General features: G+C 40.2%; 1 protein-coding gene across 2 annotated transcripts in view; it reads right to left on the bottom strand.

Moving 5' to 3' along the window:
- Positions 1-25,798, bottom strand: part of RAB6A (RAB6A, member RAS oncogene family) — a 52,690-nt gene extending 26,892 nt beyond the window's left edge. Inside the window, exons 1-2 of one of the 2 annotated variants that reach the window (XM_080641508.1) lie at positions 25,067-25,798; positions 7,110-7,168 (exon numbers count right to left, since the gene is read on the bottom strand). In XM_080641508.1, coding sequence (XP_080497634.1) covers positions 7,110-7,168; positions 25,067-25,136 — 129 coding nt within the window. In that variant the 5' untranslated portion in view covers positions 25,137-25,798. The remainder of the gene's footprint in view (positions 1-7,109; positions 7,169-25,066) is intronic. The other variant, XM_080641509.1, reaches the window with a different exon arrangement.
- Positions 25,799-27,736: the final 1,938 nt, after the last annotated feature.

The following is a 27,736-nucleotide window of genomic DNA, read 5'->3' as shown; positions in this document are numbered from 1 at the left end:
AGCTGCTCTGTCTATGGAGTAACTTTCTTTGTTCCACTCCTTCAATGATAAACTCTCTTTCACCTAAAAATAATTCTCATGTCACTTGTTATTAAGTTTGTTAAAAACAGCCAAAAGTAATTTTTAATGGCTACAAACAGAAACTGTCATTTTTCAGATCTCATAGCCAACACATGTGTTTTTTTAAATTAGTACAAAGTCAGACGTTACGATAAAATGTACAATAGTCCCCTTCTTCCACTACGTCATCCTAGTTTGGGGACATTTACACCACTCAACTCAAAGATCAAAATTAACCTTAAAAACAACCTATTGCTGCTTTTCTTTTCAGTTAATTTTATACCAAGCAGAGCTATTATGGCAAGGAAGTCAACAGCAGGAAGAACAGAAAAAAAATCCAGGGAAAATAAACATTATCAGCTATTGCAGCATCTTAAATGCTACTGACATGAAACTAATTCAGATCTCTATAAAAGATAAATGAGTGGGAGGAAGCTGGAAGAGATTAACAGGGGGGAGGGGGGCAGGGGGAGGGAGGAGGACCTATGTAATACTTCCAACAATAAAGATTTAAAAAAAAAAGATAAATGAGACATTACTGCTGCCTCACTTTCATCTCCTTTATGAAAATAGAGAAGACAATAATTGTAGAAGAAATCAAAGGTTAAAGAACCATGTATATTAATTTACAGCTTCACATTATTTAAGTGTTAATTAATTTATTGATTTTGGGGGTGGTCTACATTGTAAAAAGCATACTAAACTTGCAGGAAAATACATACCAAAAATAGAACCAGATTCAGATTTTAAATATACCCTAGAAACTTTTAGAAAAATAAAAATGGTTTGACAAATAATTGAGACAGTGGCAGTTAATAACTATGAAAAGTAATCATCCCTTTAATCAGATTAACATTTGATATCCTATAAAAGGCTTACATGCAAATTGACTGAACGGCAGAATGACCGGTCCCTATGATGCACACTGACCACCAGGGGGCAGACGCTCAATGCAGGAGCTGCCCCCTGTTGTTCAGTGCGCTCCCACAGGGGGAGTGCCACTCAGCCAGAAGCTGGGCTCACAGCTGGCGAGTGCAGTGGCAGTGGTGGAAGCCTCTCCCACCTCTGAGGCAGCACTAAGGAGCAGCAAGCAGGCAGGCGGTAAGGAGCGAGGGGTCCCAATCTGCGAGAGGGCGCAGGCCGGGCTGAGGGACCCCCCCCCCAGTGCACAAATTTCACGCACCAGGCCTCTAGTATTATGATAAAACCACGGAAATCAAGTTTTTATATTAACTAGATAGTAACACAGATATAAAATAGATACTTAAAGGAGCCATTTTATAACTTGAATTTAACAAGAACATTACAAAAAGTTAATACAGAAAGGCCTAGCCGGTTTGGCTCAGTGAATAGAGCATCGGCCTATGAACTGAAGTGTCCCAGGTTTGATCCCAGTCAAGGGCACATGCCCAGATTTCAGGCTCGATCATGCAGAAGGAAGCTGATCAATGATTCTCTCTCATCATTGATGTTTCTATCTCTCTCTCCCTCTCCATTCCGCTCTGAAATCAATAAAAATATATATATTTTAAAACGTTAATACAGAAAAAGTTTTGCAAGTGCTTAGGGTCTCAGTGAAAGCACTTTTTTTAAGATTACTAATTTTTTCTCTTTAGTTTGTTCTTTTATATTACAACTAGAGGCCCAGTGCACTAAATTCATGCACTTGGGGGGGGTTTGAGGGGGAGGTCCCTCAGCCCGGGTTGGGAGAAGATGCAGGCGGTTGGCCGGCCGGGGAGAGACTGCGGGAGGGCTCTAGGGCGTGTCCAGTCCATCTCTCTCAGTCCTGATCTCCCGGACCCCAGCAGCACTAACATACTGGTTAGAGCGTCTGCCCCCTGGTGGTTAGTGCACGTCATAGCGAGTGGTTGAGCGGCCTTAGCATATCATTAACATGTTACGCTTTGATTGGTTGAATGGCGGACCAGTCGACCAGACACTTAGCATATTAGACTTTTATTATGTAGGATTATGCAGTTCAAACTAAAATACATATATATAACTTAGATCTACATAAAACTTAAACATATGTAGAACTGAGAGCAGACATCCTTACTTTGTTCGTGATCTTACAGAAAAGCATTCAGCCTTTTTTTAAAAATACATCTTTATTGATTTTAGAGAGGAAGAGAGAGGGAGAGATAGAAATATCAATGATGAAAGAGAATCATTGATCGGCTGTCTCCTGAATGCCCCCTAGTGGGGATCAAGCCTGCAACCCCAGGCATGTGCCCTTGGCTGAAATTGAACCTGGGACCCTTCAGTCCGCAGGCCGACACTCTATCCACTGAGCCAAACCAGCTAGTGTTAGCATTCAGTCTTTTAAGATTAAGTATATTTGTTGTGGGTTTTCCTGATACCCTTTATCATGTTTTTTTATTTCTAGTTTGTTGAGTGTTTTTCTTACCATGAATGGCTATTGGATTTTTTTTTAAATAAATCTTTATTGTTCAGATTATTACAGGTGTTCCTCTTTTTTCCCCCCAACAGCTCCCCTCCACCGGGTTACCACCCCACTCCATGTCCTTACCCCACCACTGTCCTCGTCCATAGGTGTAAGATTTTTATACAGTCTCTTCCCGCACCCCCCACACCTCTTTCCCTCCAAGAATTACCAGTCCACTCCCATTCTATGACCCTGTTTCTATTATATTCAACAGTTTATTATGTTCATCAAATTTTTTATTCACTTTTTAGATTCACTTGTTGATAGATAAGTATTTGTTGTTACTTTGTTGTACATAATTTTTATCTTTACCTTTTTCTTCTTCCTCTTCTTAAAGAATACCCTTCCGCATTTCATATAATACTGGTTTGGTGGTGATGAACTCCTTTAGCTTTTTCTTATCTGTGAAGCTCTTTATCTGACCTTCAATTCTAAATGATAGCTATGTTGGGTAGAGTAATCTTGGTTGTAGGTTCTTGCTATTCATCACTTTGAATATTTCTTGCCACTCCCTTCTGGCCTGTATAGTTTCTGTTGAGAAATCAGCTGACAGTCGTATAGGTACTGCCTTGTAGGCAACTAACTGTTTTTCTCTTGCTGCTTTTAAGATTCTCTGTCTTTTACCCTTGGCATTTTACTTATGATGTGTCTTGGTGTGGTCCTCTTTGGATTCCTCTTGTTTGGGGTTCTCTGCACTTCCTGGACTTGTAAGTCTATTTCTTTCACCAGGTAGGGGAAGTTTTCTGTCATTATTTCTTCAAATAGGTTTTCAGTATCTTGCTCTCTCTCTTCTTCTGGCACCCCGATAATTCAGATGTTGGTACGCTTGAAGTTGTCCCTAAGACTCCTTACACTATCTTCATATTTTTGGATTCTTTTTTCTTTTTGCTTTACCGGTTGGGTGTTTTTTGCTTCTTCGTATTTTAAATCTTTGACTTGATTCTGGCGATCCTCTAGTCTGCTGTTGGATCTCTGTATATTATTTTTTATTTCAGTCAGTGTATCCTTTTTCATATCCTCGAGGGTCTCACTAAATTTTTTGGCGATTTCTAGAAGATTCTTGAATAACCTTATAACCATGGTTTTGAACTCTGTATCCCGTAGTTTGCTTTCCTCCATTTCTGTCATTTGTGACCTGTTTCTTTGTTTCCGCATTTTGGCTGCTTCCCTGTGTTTATAGAGTGGCTTTGTGTGCTAGGTGTCGTATTGGGCCCAGTGGCTCAGCTTCCCCAGTTACCTGAGGTGGACAATCTTGGTGCACCCCTTTGTGGGCTGTGTGCACAGTCTTGTAGTTAAGCCTTGATTTTTGTTGGTAAGACTGGGAGGAATTGACCTCTAGACCAATTGGCTGTGAGGACCAGTTGTGTCTATAATGGGAGAACTTCTGTGCTGGAGACACCCTTATGGGGCAGGACTTGCTTCAGTGGGTTTTTGGCGCTCACTGAGTCTGCCCCCTGAGTGTGTCTCTTATGAATGTGAAAAGTTGTAATCTGGATGGTCTCACTCTGACCACTGGGTACAATGGCTCTTGGGTCTCCAAGGAGGTGCAAAATCAGCCACTGCCTGAGGCCACCCAGCAGGAGCTACAGCAAGATCTGCAGATTCCTCTTCTTTGTTTGGGGTTTGGAGGTGCCCAGATGGGGCCCAGCTCTGAAGCAATGCAAGCTGCTGTGGAGCCTTGGGTCTTCTTTTGGAAGCTCTGCGGCTCTCTGACCCAGCTGCAGTTTCTTAGGTTTTAGATTGCAAAAGGCCAGGCCATTCATATGCAAAAGCCTTTGCACACAGCTTGGGTGGGGTTGTAAATTGGGTCCGGTGGGGTCTCAGGGAATCACCAGAGTGGAACAAACAGCAATGGCTCCCAGTCAGCCCTGCCCCAAAGAGGTCCCCGGGTCTCTGTGTCCCACGGCACCGTGCAGGAACAATGATTGCTGCAAGCACCTCTGAGAGAAGGCCGCCCTCGTGTTCCGGCCCGATGCCAGACAGTCCAGTTTCTCCCCGTATGAGTCTGGGTTCCCAGAGTCTCGCCCAGAACTGGAGTTCAGAGCAGTTGGGAGCTTGTATCTCCCTCCCGATTGAAAAAGATAGCAGCATACCTAGTTGCCTGCCCCTTTCCATGCGCACCTCCGTACCTCTGCATTCCGCACCTCTGCACCTACTCCCAGTCTCAGTGCACTTTTCTCTTTACTTTTAGTTTTATAATTTCCATTCAGCCAGCCTTCCCATGGTTCTGGATGATATCCGTTTTGACTTTTAGTTGTAGTTTTGATGTGGTTGTGTGGGGCAGCAAGTCCAGGTGTTTACCTATGTCGCCATCTTGGTTCCTCCTAGTCTGGCTATTGGATCTTATCAAGTTCTTTATCTTTGTCCATTGAAATGATCATGTGATTTTGTCCTTTATTCTATTCATACAGTGTATTATATTACTTTTTATATATTGAACCAATTTTTAATCCTGGTACCAGCCTACCAATCCCACTTGATAAATGGTACATAATCCTTTTGACACATTGCCAAACTGAGTTTGGTAATAACGCTGCTGAGGATTGTTGTGTTTATATTCACAAAGAGTATCACTCTGCAGTTTTAATTTTGATGTCTTTGGTTTGGGTATCAGAGTAATATTGATCTCATAGTATGAGTTGGGAAGTATTCCTTCCTGTTGTGTTTCTTGGTAGTTGATGACATTTTTATGTTATTAAATATTTCATAAAATTGAACAGATGTCTTCAGAGATGAAGAATCTAGTCCTGGTATTTTCTTTGTGAGAAGTTTCTGATCACTAATTCTATCTCTACTTATTATAGATACATTCAAATTTTCTATTTCTTCTTGAGTTCATTTCAGTAGTTTATATCTTTCTTGAAATTTAACCATTTCATCCAGGCTACCTAGCTTGTTGACATAATTATTCACAGTATTCCCTTATAATCCATTTTAATTCCTGCATGGTCAGTAGTAATGTCCTCTCTTTCAATTTTGATTTTAGTAATTTGAGTCTTCTTTTTTTTTTATTAGTCTAGCTCTGTGGTCGGCAAACTGCGGCTCGCGAGCCACATGCGGCTCTTTGGCCCTTGAGTGTGGCTCTTCCACAAAATACCACGGCCTCAGCGAGTCTATTTTGAAGAAGTGGCATTAGAAGAAGTTGAAGTTTAAAAAAATTGGGTCTCAAAAGAAATTTCAATCGTTGTACTATTGATATTTGGCTCTGTTGACTAATGAGTTTGCCGACCACTGGTCTAGCTCAAGGTTAGAAGATTCTGCTTAGCCTTTCTAAGAACCACTTTTAGTTTCATTGCATTTCTCTACTGTTTTTCTATCTTTCATATATTTCTGCTCTAATCTTTATTAGCTTCTGAATTAAGCATATCTTTATTTTGTTTTGTTTTGACATCTGGGAGACTGGCCCTCCCAGAGTTTGCTAATTCCTAGAAACAGTAAACTTGCCTGTGAAAACACCTTTAATATGCAAACCAACCAATCCAGAGCCCATAATTCCAACCACTTCATGTATCACACTCAGGGCCACTATTCCCCAGCCCTAAACATTCTAGAGCCAGGTACCAGACAGCCAGGAATGGCTCCTGCACTCCAGAGCCCACTTAAATTATTCAAACTAGGCAATCCTAAATCTGCTTACCTGGTCTCACCTATCACTCCCACAGAAACCACAATAAAGGCTCTTGCCCACTTTTCCCATTTCCCACTCCTCACCTCCTAACCAACTCAAGAGCTTCCCCATGTGCCTCCCTCCCATGGCATGGAGTATCATCCTCCTCTTGGGATCTGTGAGTACAACAGATCTATTCAATGGCAATTAACTCCCTAATCTGTTAGCCTCACCATACATGAATAAAAATAAAACCTACATTTAAAAGTTACTTCCTACTGCTTGCTTTAGATTTAGTTTACTTTTCTTTTTCTAGTTTTTTACAGTAGAAGTTAAATTATTGATTTAATGTTTTTATTTTCCTTATAGCACTGTTTTAGCTGAATCCCATAAATTTTGGTATATTGTGTTTTCTTTTTCATTTGTCTCAAAGTATTTACTAACTTCCTTTGTGATTTTGTCTTTGATCCAATGGTTATTTAGGAATGTATTGTTTAATTTCCAAACATTGGTGAATTTCCCAAATCTCCTTATTCTTGACTTTGAGTATAGGTCAAAATGTCACAGAATCCTAGACTAGAACAAAATCTCTATAAGAGATTTACAATCATTTACAATCATTCCTACTTCTAGCCGAGATGGTATTAGCGATAATCTTTCAATATACTTTGGAAGAGATACAGAAATCACATGAAGAAGTCGAAAACAATGAGCAAAATCAGTTATACTTTATATTTTATAGCATTTTACAGATTACAAAGTGCTTTTATTTACATGACTGCATGTGAAATTTTTAAAAACACCATAAATAAAGAGTGTCCCAAAAAGTGTATATATTACTAAAAGTAGATAGCTCAATTGATGTTCTTTCTTTTCAGACTTAACCCATTGGAATTAATAATTATTCAAAGAGTGTATATATTCTTGGAGGGACACCGTATACTACTTATAACATACAAAATAGACACAACCAGTAAGTTGGCAAAATCAAAATACCTGATAGGTGTTGTCAAAACTGTCATACATGAATCTGGTGATCAAGGATGTCTTTCCAACTGAAATTAAAAGGAAAACATTCACTCAGTTAACACATTATATTGGGTTCTCGAAAAATACTTTTATAAAGAACTGCAATTAAATTCAATGGAAAATAGTGATACTGGAGGTGTAAGAAAGCTGGGCTCAGCCTGGCCGATGTGGCTCAGTGGTTGAGCATCAACCTATGAACAAGAAGGTCATGGTTGGAAAGAACAGCTGAGCATCGCACAGGGAGTGTCTGTTGGAGAGTTAAGGGAAAGCTATACTCCAGCAGAAGGTGGGGGACTGCAGGACAGGGGTCCACTGACTGGGCAGCCCTCACTGCTGCTGGGTTCCCTTCCAGAGCCACTGGCTCGGACGCAGAGACCGCGCCATCTTGAAGGGGAAAATGGATGTTATCTGAAACCTGAAAATCTACAACTGCAGCACCCACCGAACAGCTGTGAACCCCAGGGCACCGGTCCCCAATTGGCACAAACACGCGGATTCAGAGGAGCTCTACACTCCACCACGGAAAGGACAGATTTCGCCTGGGTTAAGGTAAGGTCTCTGGTCCCGGCAGGGGAGAGAAACGCGCGCACTGCAGGAGCTGGAGGACCGGGGGATGTCTGCACCTAGAAAAATCCGTGGCTGTTGGGGCTGGCATGATCCGTGAATGTGGAAGGGGGTCCTCAGAGCTGCTAACAGAGGGGATCTCTAAAAAGCAACCCATTTTGATCTGATGCAGAAGGACAGCCTAAAAATTTTGGGAGTGTGCCGGCTGCTCGAACACAAGGGGGGAAAGGGGATTGCGCAGGCTTGCGCGCAGACCTGGAGTTCGCACACTTGTGCTTTCTCCTCTTTGAATCCTTGCTTCTGATTACTGAGCCCAATACATAGGATTACCCAGTTGGGGACACACTAGGAGACTGCAGGGGAAAGTTGTTTTTCTGGAACCTGGGGATCAGAACGGGGAGTGACCGTCAGACAACCAGCTCTGGGGCAGCCCACTCCCACAAACCGGTATTGAGTGCCACAAGGAAAGCAGGATCTAAGCACAGGCTAGAGAGGACCTACAGAGACAGAGGTCAACCCAGAAACACTGCCACCCAGTGGCTGAATCACAAATTGACTCTTGTGTAATCACAAATAAAGGAATATAACAAAGTAAGACATACTGCCTGCTTAAAAATCAGGACTGGCTTACAACACTGAGGAGCAGTGGAACGCAGGGAACTGCAATACTGTCCTGACTGGGAAACAGGCGTGCCAAACAGAACAACAGAGGAAGTGAATGACCTTCACTACTGCACATTTTATTTTTATTTTTTATTTATTTTTATATTTTTACTAGAGGCCTGGTGCACAAAATTCGTGCTCGGGGGGGGAGGGTCCCTCAGCCCAGCCTGCACCCTCTCCAATCTGGGACCCCTCGAGGGATGTCTGACTGCCCATTTAGACCTGATCCCGGTAGGATCGGGCCTAAACGGGCAGTCAGACATCCCTCTCACAATCCAAGACTGCTGGCACCCAACTGCTCGCCTTCCTGCCTTCCTGATTGCCCCTAACCGCTTCTGCCTGCCAGCCTGATCACCCCCTAACCACTCCCCTGGCAGCCTGATTGATGTCCAACTGCTCCCCTGCCAGCCTGTTTGCCCCCAACTTCCCTCCTCTGCCGGTCTGGTCACCCCTAACTGCCCTCCCCTGCAGGCTTGATCGCCCCCAACTGCCCTCCCTTGCAGGCCTGGTCCCTCCCAACTGCCCTCCCCTGCTGGCCATCTTGTGGCGGCCATCTTGTGAGCAGCTATCTTTGACCACATGGGGGCAGCCATCTTAGGTGTTGGGGTGATGGTCAATCTGCATATTACTCTTTTATTAGATAGGATTATTTTTTTCTTTTTCATCTTTTACTTAAGAAACTAATTTTTTTCTTTTTTCCTCACTTGATTTTACCTTTTCAATTTATTACATTTTTATTTTCAATCAGTATTATTACTACTACTATTTTACCTTTTTTTAAAAAAGTGTCATTTTATTTTCTCTTTATTTAACTTTGAGATTAGTGTTCTACATTCTATTTTCATCTTTTCTTTAGCATCATTCCACCCTATCTCAAAGCCATTACTCTCTTCCTAACTTTTGCCCTTTTGTTGTCCTGTTTCTCTTACCCATTTCCTGCTTTAGATTTTCCCTATTCTTTCTGTTTACCCCGTTAAAATTTCACCCAACTTATATATCTAATTTCCAATCCCCTGTTCCGAGTTCATACACACCTCTCTCTTCTCGGTCTTCACTATCCACAAAATTGTTTTTCTCTCTGTCCTTTTGTTGTTGTTTGCTTGAATTTTGATTATATCGATTTTTTATGCTTGTTTGTGAGATTGTTTTGCTTATTCTTATTTTGTTTGCTTTGTTTTTGTTTTGCATCTGTTTTTCTTTGCCTCGCTTGATATTAATTGTTGTTTGTAGTTTGTATTCATCTCCAGGTACTTGTTGCTGGCATTTGCTGGGATTAGTGGCTGTTCTATTGGAGTTTTCGCCCCATGTATATAATTTGTTCCCCTTTTCTTTCTTATTCTCTTTCTTTTCTCTCTTACTTTTTTTTTCCTTTTCCCAATTTCATTTTGGCACTCCTTTCTTTTTTTTTTTCTTCTCTTCTTTGTTCTCTCCTATCCCCTAATTTGTCTTTCTCTGGTGGTCACCTTTATTTGGGGTTATTAATATTGTGAATACATTTCTGTTCAGTGCCTTGTGTGTTGTACCTGGTTATGTTGTATTTTGTGCCTTTAAATCAACGCAGGAGAGAGAGAACTACATAACCAGAGAAGAGAGACCATGGGGAGACAAAGAAACAGCCTGCATATGAAAGAAAAGCAGGCATCAACAGAAAAGGAAGTAAATGAAATGGAGGCAAGCAACCTGCCAGAGAAAGAATTCAGAGACATGGTCATAAGGTGGCTGAAAAGAATGGAAGACAAATTCAACAATGAGTAAGAACCAAGAGGAAATGAAGAAGAACCAAGAAGAAATTAAAAATGACATCGCTGCTGTAAAGAACTCAATAGAAAGCATCAAGAGTAGACTAGAAGAAGCAGAGGACCACATCAGTGAGCTAGAAGACAAGGTAGGAAGAAATACCCAAGTAGAGCAGCTTCTAGAAAAAAAATTAAAAAGCAGAAGGAGAGCCTAAGGGAACTTTGGGACAACACGAAACAAAACAACATCCGCATAATAGGGGTTCCAGAAGGAGAGGAAACTGAGCAAGGAATAGAAAACCTGTCTGAAGAAATAATGACAGAAAACTTCCCTGATATAGGGAAGAAAAAACCCACACAAATCCAAGAAGCTCACAGAGTCCCAAGCAAAATGAACCCCAAAAGACTGACGCCAAGGCACATTATAATTAAATTGGCAAACACCAACAACAAAGTAAGAATCTTAAAAGTGGCCAGAGAGAGACAGAAAGTTACCTACAAAGGAACCCCCATCGGACTAGCTATTGATTTCTCAACAGAAACTGATCAGGCCAGAAGGGAATGAAATGAAATATACAAAGTCATGCAAAGGAAGGGTCTGAATCCAAGAATACTGTACCCAGCAAGGCTATCAATCAAAATTGAAGGTGAAATCAGGAGCTTCACGGACAAAAAAGGACTAAGGGAATTTATTACCACCAAACCAGCAATGCAAGAAATGCTAAAGGGTCTGCTGTAAAAAAAAAAAATAGGAAGCGAAGAAGGAACACAGGGGTAAAGAATAAAAATGGCGACAAAGAAGTACCTATCAATAATAACTTTAAAGGTAAATGGATTAAATGCCCCAATCAAAAGACATAGGGTAACGAATTGGATAAGAAAACATGACCCATATATCTGCTGTCTACAAGAAACCCACCTTAGAAAAAAAGACGCACACAGACTGAGGGTGAAGGGATGGAAAAAGGTTTTTCAGGCTAATGGAAATGGGAAAAAAAGCTGGGGTAGCAATACTTATATCTGACAAATTAGATCTCCAAGTGAAGGACATAACAAGAGATAAGGAAGGCCACTTCATAATACTAAAGGGAGCAATCCAACAAGAAGAAATAACTCTGGTAAACATATACACATACAATACAGGAGCACCCAAATACATAAAAAAAAAAAAAAACTCCTGGAGGATATCAAAGGAGAGATTGACACCAATACAATCATAGTAGGAGACTTTAATACACCACTATCACCATTGGACAAATTCTCTTAACAAAAAATCAGCAAAGAAAGATCAATCCTAAATGACTCACTAGACCAGATGGAATTAATTGACATCTTCAGAACATTTCACCCCAAAGCCACAGAATATACATTCTTCTCAAGTGCACATGGGTCATTTTCAAAGTTAGAACATATATTGGGTCACAGGCAAAGTCTCTTCAAATTCAAGAAGATAGAAATCATATCAAGCATCTTCTCATATCACAGTGGCATAAAACTGGAAATCAACTACAATAAAAACAATCCAAAAAAATCAAACACATGGAGACTAAACAGCATGCTATTAAACAATGACTGGGTTACCAGAGAGATCAAGGAAGAAATAAAAAACATCATGGCAACAAATGACAATGAAAACACAACAATCCAAAATCTATGGGACACAGTGAAAGCAGTCTTGAGAGGGAAGTTCATAGCTCTACAAGCATACTGCAAAAAAATAAGAAACAATGGTAATATATTACCTAACCCTACAACTCAAAGAGTGAGGAAGAGAGCAACAAGAAAAGTCCAGTGTAAGCAGAAGGAAGAAAATAATAAAGATCAGAGCGTAGATAAACAACATTGAGACCAAAAAAACAATACAAAAGATCATCAAAACCAAGAGCTGGTTCTTTGAAAGGATAAACAAGATTGATGAACCTCTAGCCAGGCTCACCAAGAAGCAAAGAGAGAGGACCCAAATAAACAAAATCAGAAAAGAAAGAGGTGAAATAACAACAGACCCCACCGAAATACAAAGGATTGTTAAAAAATACTATGAACAACTCTATTCCAACAAACTGGACAACCTGGAGGAAATGGACATATTCCTAGAAAAATATAACCTTCCAAAACTCAATCAGGAAGAATCTGAACAGCTCAATAGGCCAATAACTATGGAAGAAATTGAAGCAGTCATCAAAAAGCTTCCAGCAGCCAAAACCGGTTTGGCTCAGTGGATAGAGCGTCAGCCTGCGGACTGAAGGGTCCCAGGTTCGATTCCGGTCAAGGGCGCGTACCTTGGTTGCGGGCACATCCCCAGTAGGAGGTGTGCAGGAGGCAGCTGATCGATGTTTCTCTCTCATCGATGTTTCTAACTCTCTATCCCTCTCCCTTCCTCTCTGTAAAATATCAATAAAATATATTAAAAAAAAAAAAAAAAAAAGCTTCCGGCAAACCAAAGCCCGGGGCCAGATGGCTTCACAGGTGAGTTTTACCAAACATTCAAGGAAGAACTAAAACCTATCCTCCTCAGACTATTCCAAAAAATTCAAGAGGAAGGAACACTTCCAAGCTCCTTCTATGAAGCCAGCATCATCCTAATACCAAAACCAGATAAAGACAACACAATGAAAGAGAATTACAGGTCAATATTCCTCATGAACATAGATGCCAAAATCCTCAACAAAATCCTAGCAAATCGGATCCAGCACTACATCAGAAAGATCATACACCATGACCAAGTAGGATTTATCCCAGGAATGCAAGGATGGTACAATATCCGCAAATCAATAAACGTGACACATCACATAAACAAATTGAGAGATAAAAATCACATAGCCAGCCCTAGCTGGTTTTGCTCAATGGTTAGAGCATCAGCCTGTGGACTGAAAGGTCCCAGGTTCGATTCCAGCCAAGGGCACATGCCTGGGTTGCGGGCTTGATCCCCAGTAGGGGGTGTGCAAGAGGCAGCCAATCAATGATTCTATCTCATCATTGATGTTTCTACCTCTCCCTCTCTCTTCCTCTCTAAAATCAATAAAATATATTTAAAAAAATCACACAGCCATATCAATTGATGCAGAAAAAGCATTTGACAAAATTCAACACCCTTTCTTGATAAAAACTCTCAACAAGGTGGGAATAGAAGGATCATACCTCAACATAAGAAAAGCTATATCCAATAAACCCACAGCTAACATCATACTCAATGGACAAAAACTAAAACCATTTCCCCTAAGAACAGGAACAAGACAGGGATGACCACTCTCACCACTCCTGTTCGACATAGTACTGGAAGTATTAGCCATTGCAATTAGACAAGAAGAAGAAATAAAAGGCATCCAAATTGGAAAAGAAGTAAAGCTGTCCTTATTTGCAGATGACATGATATTGTACATAAAAAACCCGAAAGACTCCATCAAAAAACTAATAGACTCAATAAATGAATTCAGCAATGTAGCAGGATACAAAATTAATGCCAAGAAATCTATGGCATTTCTATACACCAATAGCGAACTTACAGAAAGAGAGACTAAAAAAGCAATCCCATTTACCATCGCACCAAAAAAATTAAGATACCTAGGAATAAACTTAACTAAGGAGGTAAAAGACCTAGACACGGAAAACTACAGGACACTGAAAAAAGAGATAGAGGAAGATGTAAACAGATGAAAGAACATACCATGTTCATGGATTGGGAGAATCAACATCATTAAAATGTCCATACTACCCAAAGCAATCTATAGATTCAATGCACTCACCATTAAAATACCAACGGCATATTTCACAGACCTAGAAGGAACTCTCCAAAAATTCATCTGAAATAAAAAAAGACCCCAAATAGCCACAGCAATCCTGAGAAAGAAGAACAAAGTAGGTGGGATCTCAATACCAGATTTCAAGCTGTATTACAAAGCCACTGTTCTCAAAACTGCCTGGTACTGGCACAAGAACAGACATATATAGATCAATGGAATAGAATGGAGAACCCAGAAATCGACCCAAATCACTACGCTCAATTAATATTTGACAAAGGAGGCATGAACATACAATAGAGTCAAGACAGTCTCTTCAATAAATGGTGTTGGGAAAATTGGACAGATACATGCAAAAAAAAAATGAAACTAGACCACCAACTTACACCATACACAAAAATAAACTCAAAATGGATCAAGTACTTAAACATATGACGAGAAACCATAAAAATACTAGAGGAATCCACAGGCAGAAAAATCTCTGACACATGCCGAAGTAATTTCTTCACTGATACTGCTCCTAGGGCAATGGAAACTAAAGAGAAAATAAACAAATGGGACTACATAAAAAAAAAAAAAAAAAGCTTCTGCACATCAAAGGAGACCATCAATAAAACAACAAGAAAGCCCACTGCAGGGGAGAACATATTTGCCAATGATATCAACGATAAGGGTTTAATCTCCAACATTTACAGGGAACTCATGCAGCTTAACAAAAAGAAGATAAACAACCCAATCAAAAAATGGGCAACTGATCTAAATAGACACTTTTCGAAAGAAGACAGAAGGAAGGCCAGGAGACATATGAAAACCTGCTCAAAGTCACTAATCATCAGAGAGATGCAAATCAAAACAATGCGGTACCATCTCACACCTGTCAGAATGGCTATTATCAACAAATCAACAAATGACAAGTGCTGGTGAGGATGCAGAGAAAAAGGAACCCTCGTGCACTGCTGGTAGGAATGCAGACTGGTGCAGCCACTGTGGAGAACAGTATGGAGTTTCCTCAAAAAACTAAAAATGGAACTCCCATTTGACCCAGTGATCCCACTTCTAGGAATATATCCCAAGAAACTAGAAACACAAATCAGAAAGGATATATGCACCCCTATGTTCATAGCAGCACAATTCACCAAAGCTAAGATTTGGAAACAGCCTAAGTGCCCATCAGCAGATGACTGGATTAAAAAACTGTGGTACATCTACACAATGGAATACTACACTGCAGTAAAAAAGGAGTTCTTACCATTTGCAACAACATGGATGGAGATGGAGAGCATTATGCTAAGTGAAATAAGCCAGGCAGAGAAAGATAAAATCACATGATCTCACTCATTTGTGGAATATAATGAACAACATAAACTGATGAACAAAAATAGATCCAGAGACAGAGAAACATCAATCAGAACATCAAACTTCAGGGAAGGTAGGGGAGTGTGGGGGTAAGGGGGAGAGATCAACCAAAGGACTTATATGCATGCATGTAAGCCTAATCAATGGACACAGGCAACAGGGGGGTTGGGGCATGAATGGGAGGTGGGGGGTAATGGGGGAATAAGGACACATATGTAATACCTTAATCAATAAAGAAATTTAAAAAAAAAAAAAGGTCATGGTTGGATTCCTGGTCAGGGTACATGCTCGGATTTTGGGCTCCATCCCGAGAGTGGGGCGAGTAGGAGGCAACCAATAATTCTCTCTCATCATTGATGTTTCTATCTCTCTCTTCCTCTCTGAAATAAATGAAAATATATTTTAAAATAAAAATAAATAAATAAATCCAATGGAAAATATCTGCAAAGGTTCTAACAATAATGAAAAAAACACAAAGCCCCAAGTTAGTGAAATGCTTTTTTTTTTCTAATTAAACAGGTAACAACCTCTCAAATTAAAAGCACAAGTAAAGAGTATTTACTTAGTTACGAGTTGAGTAAAATGAAGACAAAAGATGGAGAAAAACTATCAGTTATATTGATATCCCTAATTCACAAAAAGGTGAAGCAGATATTTACTTGGGCCCTAACAAAAAGAACTAGGATTAGACCATGAAGCAATTATAGTTAACTTCCTGGAGAGCGGTGGTCGGCAAACTGCAGCTCGCGAGCCATATGCGGCTCTTTGGCCCCTTGAGTGTGTCTCTTCAACAAAATACCACGGCCTGGGCGTGTCTATTTTGAAGAAATGACATTAGAAGAAGTTTAAGTTTAAAAAATTTGGCTCTCAAAAGAAATTTCAATTGTCGTACTGTTGATATTTGGCTCTGTTGACTAATGAGTTTGCCGACCACTGCTGGAGAGTAACCTGGAGAAACTGAGGTTCAGGTCTACTTAATTCAATGAATGAAAGCATAATCCCTGGGAATATAAAGACTAGAGTCCTAGAAGTATGAGGGCTACAAGAACTAGACTGTTTATGAATGAGAAAGAAGTTAACATGGAGCCCTAGCCAGTGTTGCTCAGTGGATATAGCATCGGCCTGTGTACCTAAGGCTCCCAGGTTCCATTCCATTCCGGTCAAGGGCACGTACCTTGGCTGCAGGCTCCTCCCCAGCCCTGGCCCTGGTAGGGGCTAGTGCAGGAGGCAATCAATCGATGTGTTTCTCTCACATCAAAATTTCTGTCTTTCCCTCTCTCTTCCATTCTCTCTAAAAATCAATGGAAAAATATCCCCAGTTGAGGATTAAAAAAGGAAAGGAAGAAGTAACATAGAAAGTACTAGCATGAGACTTACTTTACTGTCATTAACTTTACTCAAAAACTTGTAAGTCTAAGTGTAGAAATTTAACATAAGGAAAAAATCCTGATCCACTTTTTCTTACGGGGAAAACATTTTTTAAATTGGAAATAAAACACTTATCTCCAATTATCTTGTATGTTCGTTTATTTACTAATTTATCTCCCCAACTTACAAAGGGTAAGATACAGATCATCTTGTCTTCTTCATGGATATATTAACAGTGTTGGTCCCTGCCTGGCACTGAATAAAATTAATCGATGAAAAGAAACTTCACCAAGTTGACAGCATTCACTACTAAGGTAGTCAGACTCTGGAAGACAACAGCCTGCAACATCCTTGCCTTCTTGGGAAAATGAAAGTAGATACAGCTCATAGGGACATACTTAAAATAAAACTCAAGAAATCAAGGTTTTAAAACCAGAACACCAAATTTACTAATTTACAGTAAGAAATAAATTTCGTCAGGATGGAAATTTGATTCCTGGTCAGGGCACATGCCTGGGTTACAGGCTCAATCCCCAGTAGGGCTTGAAGGAGGCAGCCGATCGATGTCTCTATCCCAACGATGTTTCTATCTCTCTATCCCTCTCCCTTCCTCTTTCTCTAAAGTCAATAAAAACATATTTTTAAAAAACGATAGCAGAAATACAACTCGATAGAATGAAAAAGTTAAGCAAATATTTTGAGAATTAAATCAGAAACATAAAGAAATGAAAAAATAGGCAAGATAAAATCAGAACATCAATTCAGGAGGCCTAAGAAGAATTTCAGAGAGAACTGAAAATAGAAGAGGATATCATTCTAGTTAAGAAAATTTCCTGAAACTTAAAAAACATTAGTTTCCAGTATGAAAGGACTAATACTTATTATTCTGTACATAAAATGAAAATAGAGCCTGGCCGTTGTGGCTCAGTGGTTGAACGTCAACCTGTAAACCACAATTCCATTCCTGGTCAGGGCATATGCTCGGGTTGTGAAATAGGTCCCCGGTGATGGTCGTACAGGAGGCAGCAGATCAATGATTCTCTTTCATCATTGATGTTTCTATCTCTCTCTCTCCCTCTCCTTTCTTCTCTGAAATTAATAATAAAAATATACGTGTATTTAAAAAAAAGAAAGAAAATAGACATATCATTATGAAAGATCAAAAGACCAAGAGTCATAATGGCAACACTAGAATCTTCAAGGCAGCACATTAATTCTAAACTCCACCAAATTTCCAGTGTGTTAAGGCTTGTACAGATACATTTTCAGATTCACAAGATCTCAAAAACTTTCTCTCATCTTCCCTTAACTACCTACTGAAGGATATGGTCAATGCAATGAGGGAGTAAACAAAGAAGAAAAAAATGTAATTTGAGAAATAAGGAAGCCACCCAACACATCCAATAAAAAAGAGAAGGAAATCTACCAATCATAGAGGGTAACTAGTATAAATTAGAAAAGGTCAAAAAGTTCTGGGAGAGATGTCCTAAGGAGATCAAACTGAGGGAAAATCTGATGCATTCTGAAAGGTGATTTATACTGTTGGTAAAGAGTCTGGGAATAAATGAATGATGTGCATATAAATTAAACGAAGGAAAAAAGCAAGTTAAATAGTGACACAACAGAATACAAAAGACATGCAAGAGAGTACAAGTAATCTGTATACTACATGACTCAGCTGTGAATATCATTTACCTATTAATAATGTAAAGATTAGCCCTAACCGGTTTGGCTCAGTGGATAGAGTGTCGGCCTGGGGACTCAAAGGTCCCAGGTTCGATTCCGGTCAAGGGCAGGTACCTTGGTTGTGGGCACATCCCCAGTAGGGGGTGTGCAGGAGGCAGCTGATTGATGTTTTTCTCTCATCAATGTTTCTAACTCTCTATCACCTGTAAGAAATTAATAAAATATACTTTTTTAAAAAATAAATAACGTAAAGATTAAATACCAAACTAACCAAAATGAATGATATCTATATTTAGAGGATGGGGAAACCAACACCACCAATTTAGTATTACCATATCAAAAATGAAAAAAGTTAGAATGATTAAATAAACTGTCCAAGACCACACTGTAAACACTGGGGTCAGGATTAGAAGCAGAGCCTGATTATCTCTGGAACTGTCTTTCTCACTACATATTGCCTTCCCAAAAAGAAAAGCTTTAACTATAAAGTATAGGGATAGATTTGATATTAAAAACTACAAAATGTGGACCAGCTGGTGTTGCTCAGTGGTTGAGCATCAACCTATGAACTAGGAGGTTGCAGTTCGATTCCCGGTCAGGGCACATGCCCAAGGTTGCAAGTTCGATCGATCCCCAGTGTGGGGCATGAAGGAGGCAGCCATCAATGATTTTTTCTCATTATTGATGTTTCTATCTCTCTCTTCCTCTCCCTTCCTTTCTGAAATCAATAAAAATATATTACAAACAAACTACAAAATGTGTTTTCCTGGTGATATCTAACAGGATGAAATAACTTAGAGTGAACCAATTTAACTGTCCCACTGAAGAACAGCCTAAGGAGATCTAACAAATAAATCAAATGTAGCATCCTGGATGGGATCCTGAAATAGAAAAAGGACATTAGATTAACTAAAAACATCTAAATAAAATATATAATTGGGTTAATGATGATATATCAATATTGGTTCATTCATTGTAAAAAATGGACATGGGAGGTATTAATTATGGAAGAAACTGGGTGTAGAGTATATGGAAACTCTATTATCTTTGCACTTTTTCTGTAAATCTAAAACTATTCTAAAGCAAACATTTTATTTAAAAACAAAAACACAGAATGGGAAAGCTCTCTATGTACTAATATGAAAAGCCCTTTAGAGTAAATTGTTACTAGTAAGTGGAAAAAGCAAGGTACAGAATCAAGTCTGATACATCTTATATAAGGGAGAATAAGAAATTATATTCATATTTGCTTGTGTCTACATAAAGAAATCCCAAATTTACACAAGAAAATATACGTAATTACTAAAGGAGAAAGGGGATGGGTTGAGAAAAATGTGGTTAAATTACTTATTAATAACAAAGTTGGAGGGGGAAAAAAGTGGTCCAGATTAAAGCCATATGAGAAACGGATTAGATGATTTCTCAAAGTCTCCTCCAACTATGGAATGCTTTAATTAAAGAATTTCAACTAAAGATTCTTAAACTATTAGTCATATTTATAATGTGCCTTCCCTGAAACTCCATGCTCCATCCATTATCATTTCTCTGTTCCTTTTAACTCTTACTTTTCAAAGTAATTGCACTCATCTCACTATATTACATTAGGAATGATATATTTCTTCCCCAATGAAATTTCTTAAGAGAAGGTTCTACCAAACAATGACAGAATAACAGGGTTTTTTCCATGTTGTTTTATCCTCACCCAAGGATATTTTTTCCATTGTTTTTTTTTTTTTTTTAGAGAGAGTGGAGGAGAGGGGCGAGAAGGGGAGAGAGAGAAACATCGTGTGTAAGAGACACATCAGGCCCTAGCCGGTTTGGCTCAGTGGATAGAGCGTCGGCCTGCAGACTCAAGGGTCCCAGGTTCGATTCTGGTCAAGGGCATGTACCTTGGTTGGAAGCACATCCCCAGTAGGAGGTGTGCAGGAGGCAGCTGATCGATGTTTCTAACTCTTTATCCTTCTCCCTTCCTCTCTGTGAAGAATCAATAAAATATATTTTTTTAAAAAAAAGAGAGAGAGAGAGAGACACATCGGTCGGTTGCCTCCTACATGTGCCCGACCAGGGCGGGAATCGAGCCTACAATAGACGTATGTGCCCTTGACCAGAAATCGAACCTGAGACCTTTAGGTCAGTGGGACAGTTCTCTAACCATTAGCAAACTGGCTATAGCAGTTTTTGGTTAACATTGTTAAATTAAAATATTTACTATGCTTTTCTCATGTGCCAGGCACTCTTTTAAATACACTTATTAAATAATTTAATCTTTATAGTAAGTTTACATGATAGACCCTATTATCTTTAGATTAAAAATAAACAAAACAAAAATAACTGAGCCCTGGGTGGTGCTGTTCAGTTGTTAGAGTGTCGGTCTGAGCATCAAAGGGTCTCGGATTTGATTCCTGATCAGGGCACACACAAGAATCAACAAATGGAATGCATGAATAAGTGGAACAACAAATCAATGTCTCTCTCTTTCTCTCAGGTCAATAAATAACAATTAAATTAATCACATAAGCAGAGCTCTTTAGAGGCCTCAATAATTTGTTAAGTGCATAACCCATCTTAAAAAAAGTTTAAGTTCATTGATGTAGCCAATCTAAATTGTTCAGTATTCCTAGGCTCTCATAGTAAAATAATTTTTTTAAGTCAAAAGAACTGATGTAGCCCTGGCCGGTGTGGCTCAGTTGGTTGGAGCGTCATCCCCATACACTGAAAGGTTGCAGACTCGATTTCCAGTCAGGATACATACCTAGGTTGCCCATTCCCAGTCAGGCTCCTTACAAGAGACAACCAGTCGATGTTTCCCTCTCACATCAATGTCTGTCTGTCTGTGTCTCTCTCTCTCTCTCTCTCTCTCTCTCTCTCTCTCTCTCTCCCTTCCTCTCTCTAAAATCAAATTTTTTAAAGAATGTTTAAAGAATTATTTTAAAAGAAGAAGTAGAAAGGATGTTAAAAAAATTTTTTTAAATACCATGAAAAATAAGCAGTACTCCACCATTTGTCCACCATCCAGAACTGAAATATCATTGCTGACATGTACACATAAGGAACTGTTTGACATTGAAATTGGAACTCAAAAGAACTGTTGGCCCAGAAAGAAACTCACTACAGACTGATTCATTTGCCTCTCAGCATAACCAATATTGCTTGTCTCATTTTCAGTTCTTATAAGTGTATTTCTAGTATCACATGATCTCACTCATCTAGGGGAAATAACGAACAACATAAACTGATGAACAAAAACAGACCCGGAGACAGGGAAGCATCGATCAGACTGTCAAACCTCAGAGGGAAGGTAGGGGAGGGTGAGGGTAAGGGGGAGAGATCAACCAAAGGACTTACATGCATGCATATAAGCCTAACCAGTGGTCACAGACAACAAGGGGGTGGGGGCATGCGTGGGGAGGGGTTTGGGATGGGAATGGGGGGATGAGGACAAATATGTGATACCTTAATCAATAAAGAAATTTAAAAAAACGAAAAAAAAGAAAAATAAGCAGTACTAGGCCAGGTAATGTGCTTTTTCCTGATATCACATTTCCTAATTTGTAACTTACAATATTTGTTTGTAGTATTATCTTCTACAGTAAACCAAAATGACATTCCTAAAAGTACCTCTGAATTTCAAGACAATAGTGACAGGTAGTAAAAAAGGGATTCCTCAAAGAAACTTCAGATTCAAATTATGTATTTCAACATTCCTTTATTAAACCATGTACACTACTTAAATATAAAGAAACCATAAGAGTTTATAGGAAGACTACCAAGATTGATGTCATTTATTCAATCTGAGGCTTCATGTACTGAAATAATGTATCGTCATACAGAGCATAAGACCTTAAATTTTTGATAAGATCAATAAAACAATCTACTACCTAAGTTCAAATCAGTTCCCTGAACATGTCTTAATGTCATTTGACATACTATTAGGTGCTATACTAATAGCAAATAATTTATCAACAGCTTTAACAAAATAAAACTAATTTTGCTCAACTCATAAAAAGTGTGAAATCCTGGCCAGTCTTTTTTTTTTTTTTTTTTTTTTTTTTTTTAGTGAAATGGTGAGAACAATAAATTACTGGGTTCCCTGCCCCAGCTAAGCATCTGCAGTATCCCTGAATACAATGAAATAATGTAAATATAAAATGTTATTGTTAAACCATTAATTATAGAAGGAAAAAAGGTAGGTCTCTCCATAGCAAAGATTAATATAGGCTACAGCTTTGGTTACTTTTAGATTCAACATTCATTCACCAAATATTTCAAGTACCTACTATGAACCTGGCACTGGGGATACAATGAACAAAAAAAAAAGTTTTTAATCGTCATGGATGGGGCTTGCTTGCATTCTGTCTGCTATGGGAAATAAGACAAAAACAAACACATAAAAAAAATAAGAATTATAAATGTGGTAAATGCTATTAAGGAAACGAACAAAGCTTTACCACAGATTAGTCTCTGAAAGCTGAATTGTGGAATTCTAAAACCTAAAGATAAATAATTCATGAAGAGTTACATCAAGATGACATGGATTCTACAGATCTTTGCTAATATACAAAAATATTACAGACATTGCCCATAAAAACAAAGATCAATCTGTCATTGTCAAAGCTATTGGATGGCATTACTTAGAAATATAGTAACCTCAAAAGATATTAACCTCACATAGAGTTAAAAATAAAAAGCATAAAAGCAATCCTAAATAAAAATTCTACAAGGAGCTTAAGAAGACAGGACAACTAAATATGTTATCCAGAAATTAATGCTGAAAAAAAAAAAAAGACAAAAACTAAGGAAATCTGAATAAACTACGGGCTTTAGTTAATAATGAATTAATACTAGTTTATTAATTGTAACAAATGTACCATACTAATGTAAGATAATAATAGTGAAAACTGGGTGGGGCTATATGGAAACCCTCTGCATGATATTTTCAATTTTTCTATAAATCTCAAACTGTTCTGGCCTTGGCTGGGTAGTTCAGTTGGTTAGAGCATTATCCAATACACCAAGGTTGTAGGTTCAATTCATGGTCAGAGCATATATAAGAATCAAACAAAGAATGCATAAATAAGTAGAACAACAAATCAATGTCTCTCGATCTCTGTGTCTCCCTCCCTGTCACCACCATGCCTCCTTTCCTCTCCCTCTAAAATCAATCAATCAATCAATCAATCAATCAATTAAAAAAAGAAACAAGATTATACTTCAGGAAAAGTCATAAGCAAAGAGAAGACTACATTTTTCCTTGGTAAGTGGGGGAGGGAAAATATGTTTAAAAGGAGAAAAATAATTTCTCAGGTCCAACTGGAAGCAATTTTGCATCTAATACTAACCTAGTTAGTGTTAGTATACATAATTAAAGTTCTGAACTTGTATCAGTTATCTTCTTTCCAACCGAAAGATAAATGTTTTCTATAACCTAACCTTCCTATAAGATAGCTAGCGGGTAACTCAATGTTTGAAGAGTTGGGAGAAACTAATCTCTCAATGAATGAATTCTAGAGATGACCATGAAAAGTGTAAGAAAAAACAAAGGATTATAATCTCTAAATTGCCAAGTATCAAGTTTGCATAATACAGCATAAAATTGGAATTACCACAGGAAGTAATTTTAGAGACAACCATCACACTATTAGGATCCTGTATCTAATACAAACTACAGCGATAGCAGAAGGCTAACCAGGTAAATGAGATAACAGTTTCACTTATCAGATACTATGGAATATTAAGCATACAAGAGTCATTTAGCTGAAGAGATATAACATATTAAATCTAATTTAAAAAACTAAATGATAAATCAATTCCTACTCCAACATTCTCTAACCCCAAAAGAAATCCTCCCAACAAAGATGTTTGTTATTCTCAAACCTTCTCTCACAGGAATCGTAAATATATGATTGGAAAATACTCAAGAAGAAATGGAATAAGTAACATTTTCCTCAGTAATTCCTGTTTGCACCACCATGAGGAGAATCAGACACTGCTTCATATAGAAACGAGAAAAAGGAGAGGTGAGATGTGAAAAATCCCAAGCAAAACGATCATGACATAGCATCTGGCAGAAATCGGGAAAGCATCTACACTGTCAAAAGAATTGTCAGGAATGAAAGTCAAAAGAAAAGGAGGTTTTCCAACAAGCCACAGCCTAACCCAAGGGGCAAAAATCACCACTGCTGCCGCCACTTCCCCTCCCCCCCAACTACTCCATCAAGTCGCTTCCAATTCAGATACATATCCTCTATAACCCAGACTAATTCCCCACCCAGGTGAAACTATCCAAGAATTTTATACGACCCCCACTTCCATTAGGTCCGCACTTCTCAGGGCCCAGCCCCTAGGGAAAACAACGCCCAGATCCCACCCGCCTTGCCCAAGGTTGAAGAGGGCTGGTTCCCGGTTCCCTGGGATGGGACTTGCCAGTGTGGGCCTCACAGAGCTGAGGAGCTGGGACAAGAGCAAGGAATAAGGGTGGGGCTCAAAGAAGGAGGCTGGGTGGGTGAGACAACGGAGACAGGAGGAAGAAAGGGAAGGACGAGAGGCTGGGGCTGGGCCGAATGGGGAGGGGGCTAGGGAGGCCGGGCTGCGGGGAAAGGAGACGCCGGAATCGGGGACTAAAGGGTCAAAATCCGACTGACGGATCGAAGCGAAAAGGAACCGGTGGCTCAGAGGGGTCGGTGAACCCGGAGAAGGGCTGGGGGTGGAACCAAGCGCGAAGGCGAGGCCGGCAAGGAGCCTCCGAGGACTGAAGGGCCGCACTGGGGGCGGTGCGGGGAAGCTGCAGCCAGGAGTGGGGGAGCCGCGCACTCACCGCTCTGCTCCCCCAGGAACACCAGCTTGAATTTCCTCAGCGGATTCCCGAAGTCTCCGCCCGTGGACATGATGGAGCTGGAGGAGCGACTGCCGCCTCAGCCCAGAGACCTCCCGGACCGACGCTTCTCCAACCGGTTGACGAAAAGGGCGGATGCCGGACTCTCTCGGCCCCTGCAGGGCGGCGGAGAAAGGCTGGGGCAGGACTCCTCTTCACGGAGTGGCAACCGTCGCCGCCGCCTCCCCGCGAAGTCGCCTAGCACCGAGAGTGGCCCGCGGCTGGGTAGGGAAGAAGGGCGGTATCGGAAGCCAGGGGTGTACTCGGGGTTCCCAAGGCTGGCGCCGTGTCGTTCTCAGCACCCGGCGCGGAGACTGGGGTGAGAGGCGGAGGGTGGCGGAGCCGGAGCCGCAGACGTCTGGGACCTCTGACACGCAGCACCTCAGTTCCCACAGCAGCCGCCGCAGCCCAACCTGCTGAGTGCGCGTGCCTCTGGCGGCGCAGGGCGAGCCCGGGCACGAGCCTGCGCCCCGCCGGCCTTGGCGTGCGTACGTTCGTGCGTGCGTGCGTGCGCGCCACAGCCCGCGTCTTCCTGGTTCAGCCTGCTCTCCCGGCTCCTCCCGCGAAGTTTAGACAAGAGCCTGTTTGGTTTCGACTCAAGTCTTTAGAAGCTTGGAGGAGGCGGGTCGGAGCCCTGAGGAAGTGAGGCGGCTGGAATAAGCAGAGGGGGCGAATACGTCACATACGTGATGAACCAATCGGAAGAGACCAAAGGCGGGACGGGCGTGAGGTGGCTGCAAGAACGCGCGCGGCCCTCGCTGGGTAGAAAGCGTCGTATCGCGGCGGCCATGCGAAGTGTGGCGCCTCGAAGCCTGAGGGCGGGGAAGTAATGTGGGGCGGAATGGAGGTGGAATTGAGCCCTGCAATGTACTGGTGTGGTCAGGGAGCCAAGATGTGTACTAGGTTCCTCTATCCCGAGCCTTCAGACCTGCCTCACAATCCTCAGTTCCGCCCTTCACCTGTGCACCGACCCTCCTTCCCTTGTTCTTACTTATCATAAATCATCACACGAATTCTTATTAGGTACAATCTAGGCTGATGCTCCCAGGAGTTTCATAACTACTAGAAGAAGGGGCCCCCAGTTTTGCAGATGAGGAAAGTAAAGCTGAGGAAGGAAATTACTTAACAAAATCCACAAAAATAAGGTGGAACCCAGGTATTGTTTTTTTCTCCCCATTGAGTCTTTGCAACCTTATTGATAAGCCCATCACTTCCCTGGCATGACCTAGCTTGGTCATCTGTTATGAGTCTTCCTCAGATGTTCACAACTCTAGGTGACTACCACATTCTACTGTGCCATCATGTAAAACAAACCCCTCATTGCACAGACAGTGAAACTGAGGCCCATGTAGGGGGGAAAAACACACACATAAAACAACTTTGCAAAAAGGTCACACAATAATTTGAGGTAGAGCATGATTTAGCCCAAATGTGGGGAAGGGGATGGTTTAAAGATCATCCATTCCTCCTAAAGCAGGGCTTCTAAACCTGCTAAGGATGGACCTCCCTTAAATCAGACATCTGACCCTAACCGGTTTGGCTCAGTGGATAGAGTGTCGGCCTGCAGACTCAAGGGTCCCGGGTTCGATTCCGGTCAAGGGCATGTACCTTGGTTGCGGGCACATCCCCAGTGGGAGGTGTGCAGGAGGCAGCTGATCGATGTTTCTAACTCGCTATCCCTCTCCCTTCCTCTCTGTAAAAATCAATAAAATATATTTTTTAAAAATCAGACATCTGAAGCATGAGCATTTTTCTTTGGAGAGGATCCACAGTGTGCAGCAGATTTTCAAACCAGTTCATGACCCAAATATGAAGGTTAATGTCACAGCTAAGAGGAACTCAAGGAAAAATGACAACTAAGTGTAATATGAATATAACTAACATGACAACTAAGCTGAATGGGATCCTCTAATAAAAAAATAACATACAAACACTAAGGAAATCTGAATAAAGGGTGGCTTTAGTTAATAACAATGATCAATATTGATTCATTAGTGGTGGCAAATATATTAATGTAAGATGAAACAGCAGGGGATAGGTATATGGGAACTTTCTGTACTATCTGCTCAATTTTTCTGTAAATCTTTTTCTGTAAAGCTTTTAAAAAAGCAAAGCCTATTAATAAAAGATTAATAAACAAAAGATTAAAAATCATCGAATTAGAGAAATTTGTATCCACATCTCACCATACTTCAGTCACGCCTCACCACTCTACGAGACAGCAACCAAAAAAGTAATCTCTATCCTTGACGAGGACAATTAAAAACTGGTATCAAAAGTACCTCCCAAGTTGATAATAAAAAATAAGTTCCTATTTACCATATCCAAAACATATTTACATAAATTTTCTCATTGTCTAAGGTCTATTACTTACTTACTAGTAGCTATAGAAATGACAGGATCAAACAAATGTCTTCTCAAACTAGGAATAAACTGCTGAACTATAATAAATTAAGGGGAGGAATAGAGGTTCATAAAGTATCATCTGTTCTGGGCTATGAAGACAACTGTTATATCCCCAAACTATCTTCTCAACATTTACTGCTGTTCCTCTCAGCTAAGTGGCAAAAAAAAAAAAAAAATTTGGAACATGCATCTAAAACGAAATGGTAA

This window comes from Plecotus auritus (assembly GCF_963455305.1).
Source record: "Plecotus auritus genome assembly, chromosome: 9".
In the NCBI taxonomy this organism is placed as follows: domain Eukaryota; kingdom Metazoa; phylum Chordata; class Mammalia; order Chiroptera; family Vespertilionidae; genus Plecotus; species Plecotus auritus.
Note: the sequence above shows the minus strand (reverse complement) of the source record. Positions and strands in the feature narration are given on the sequence as shown.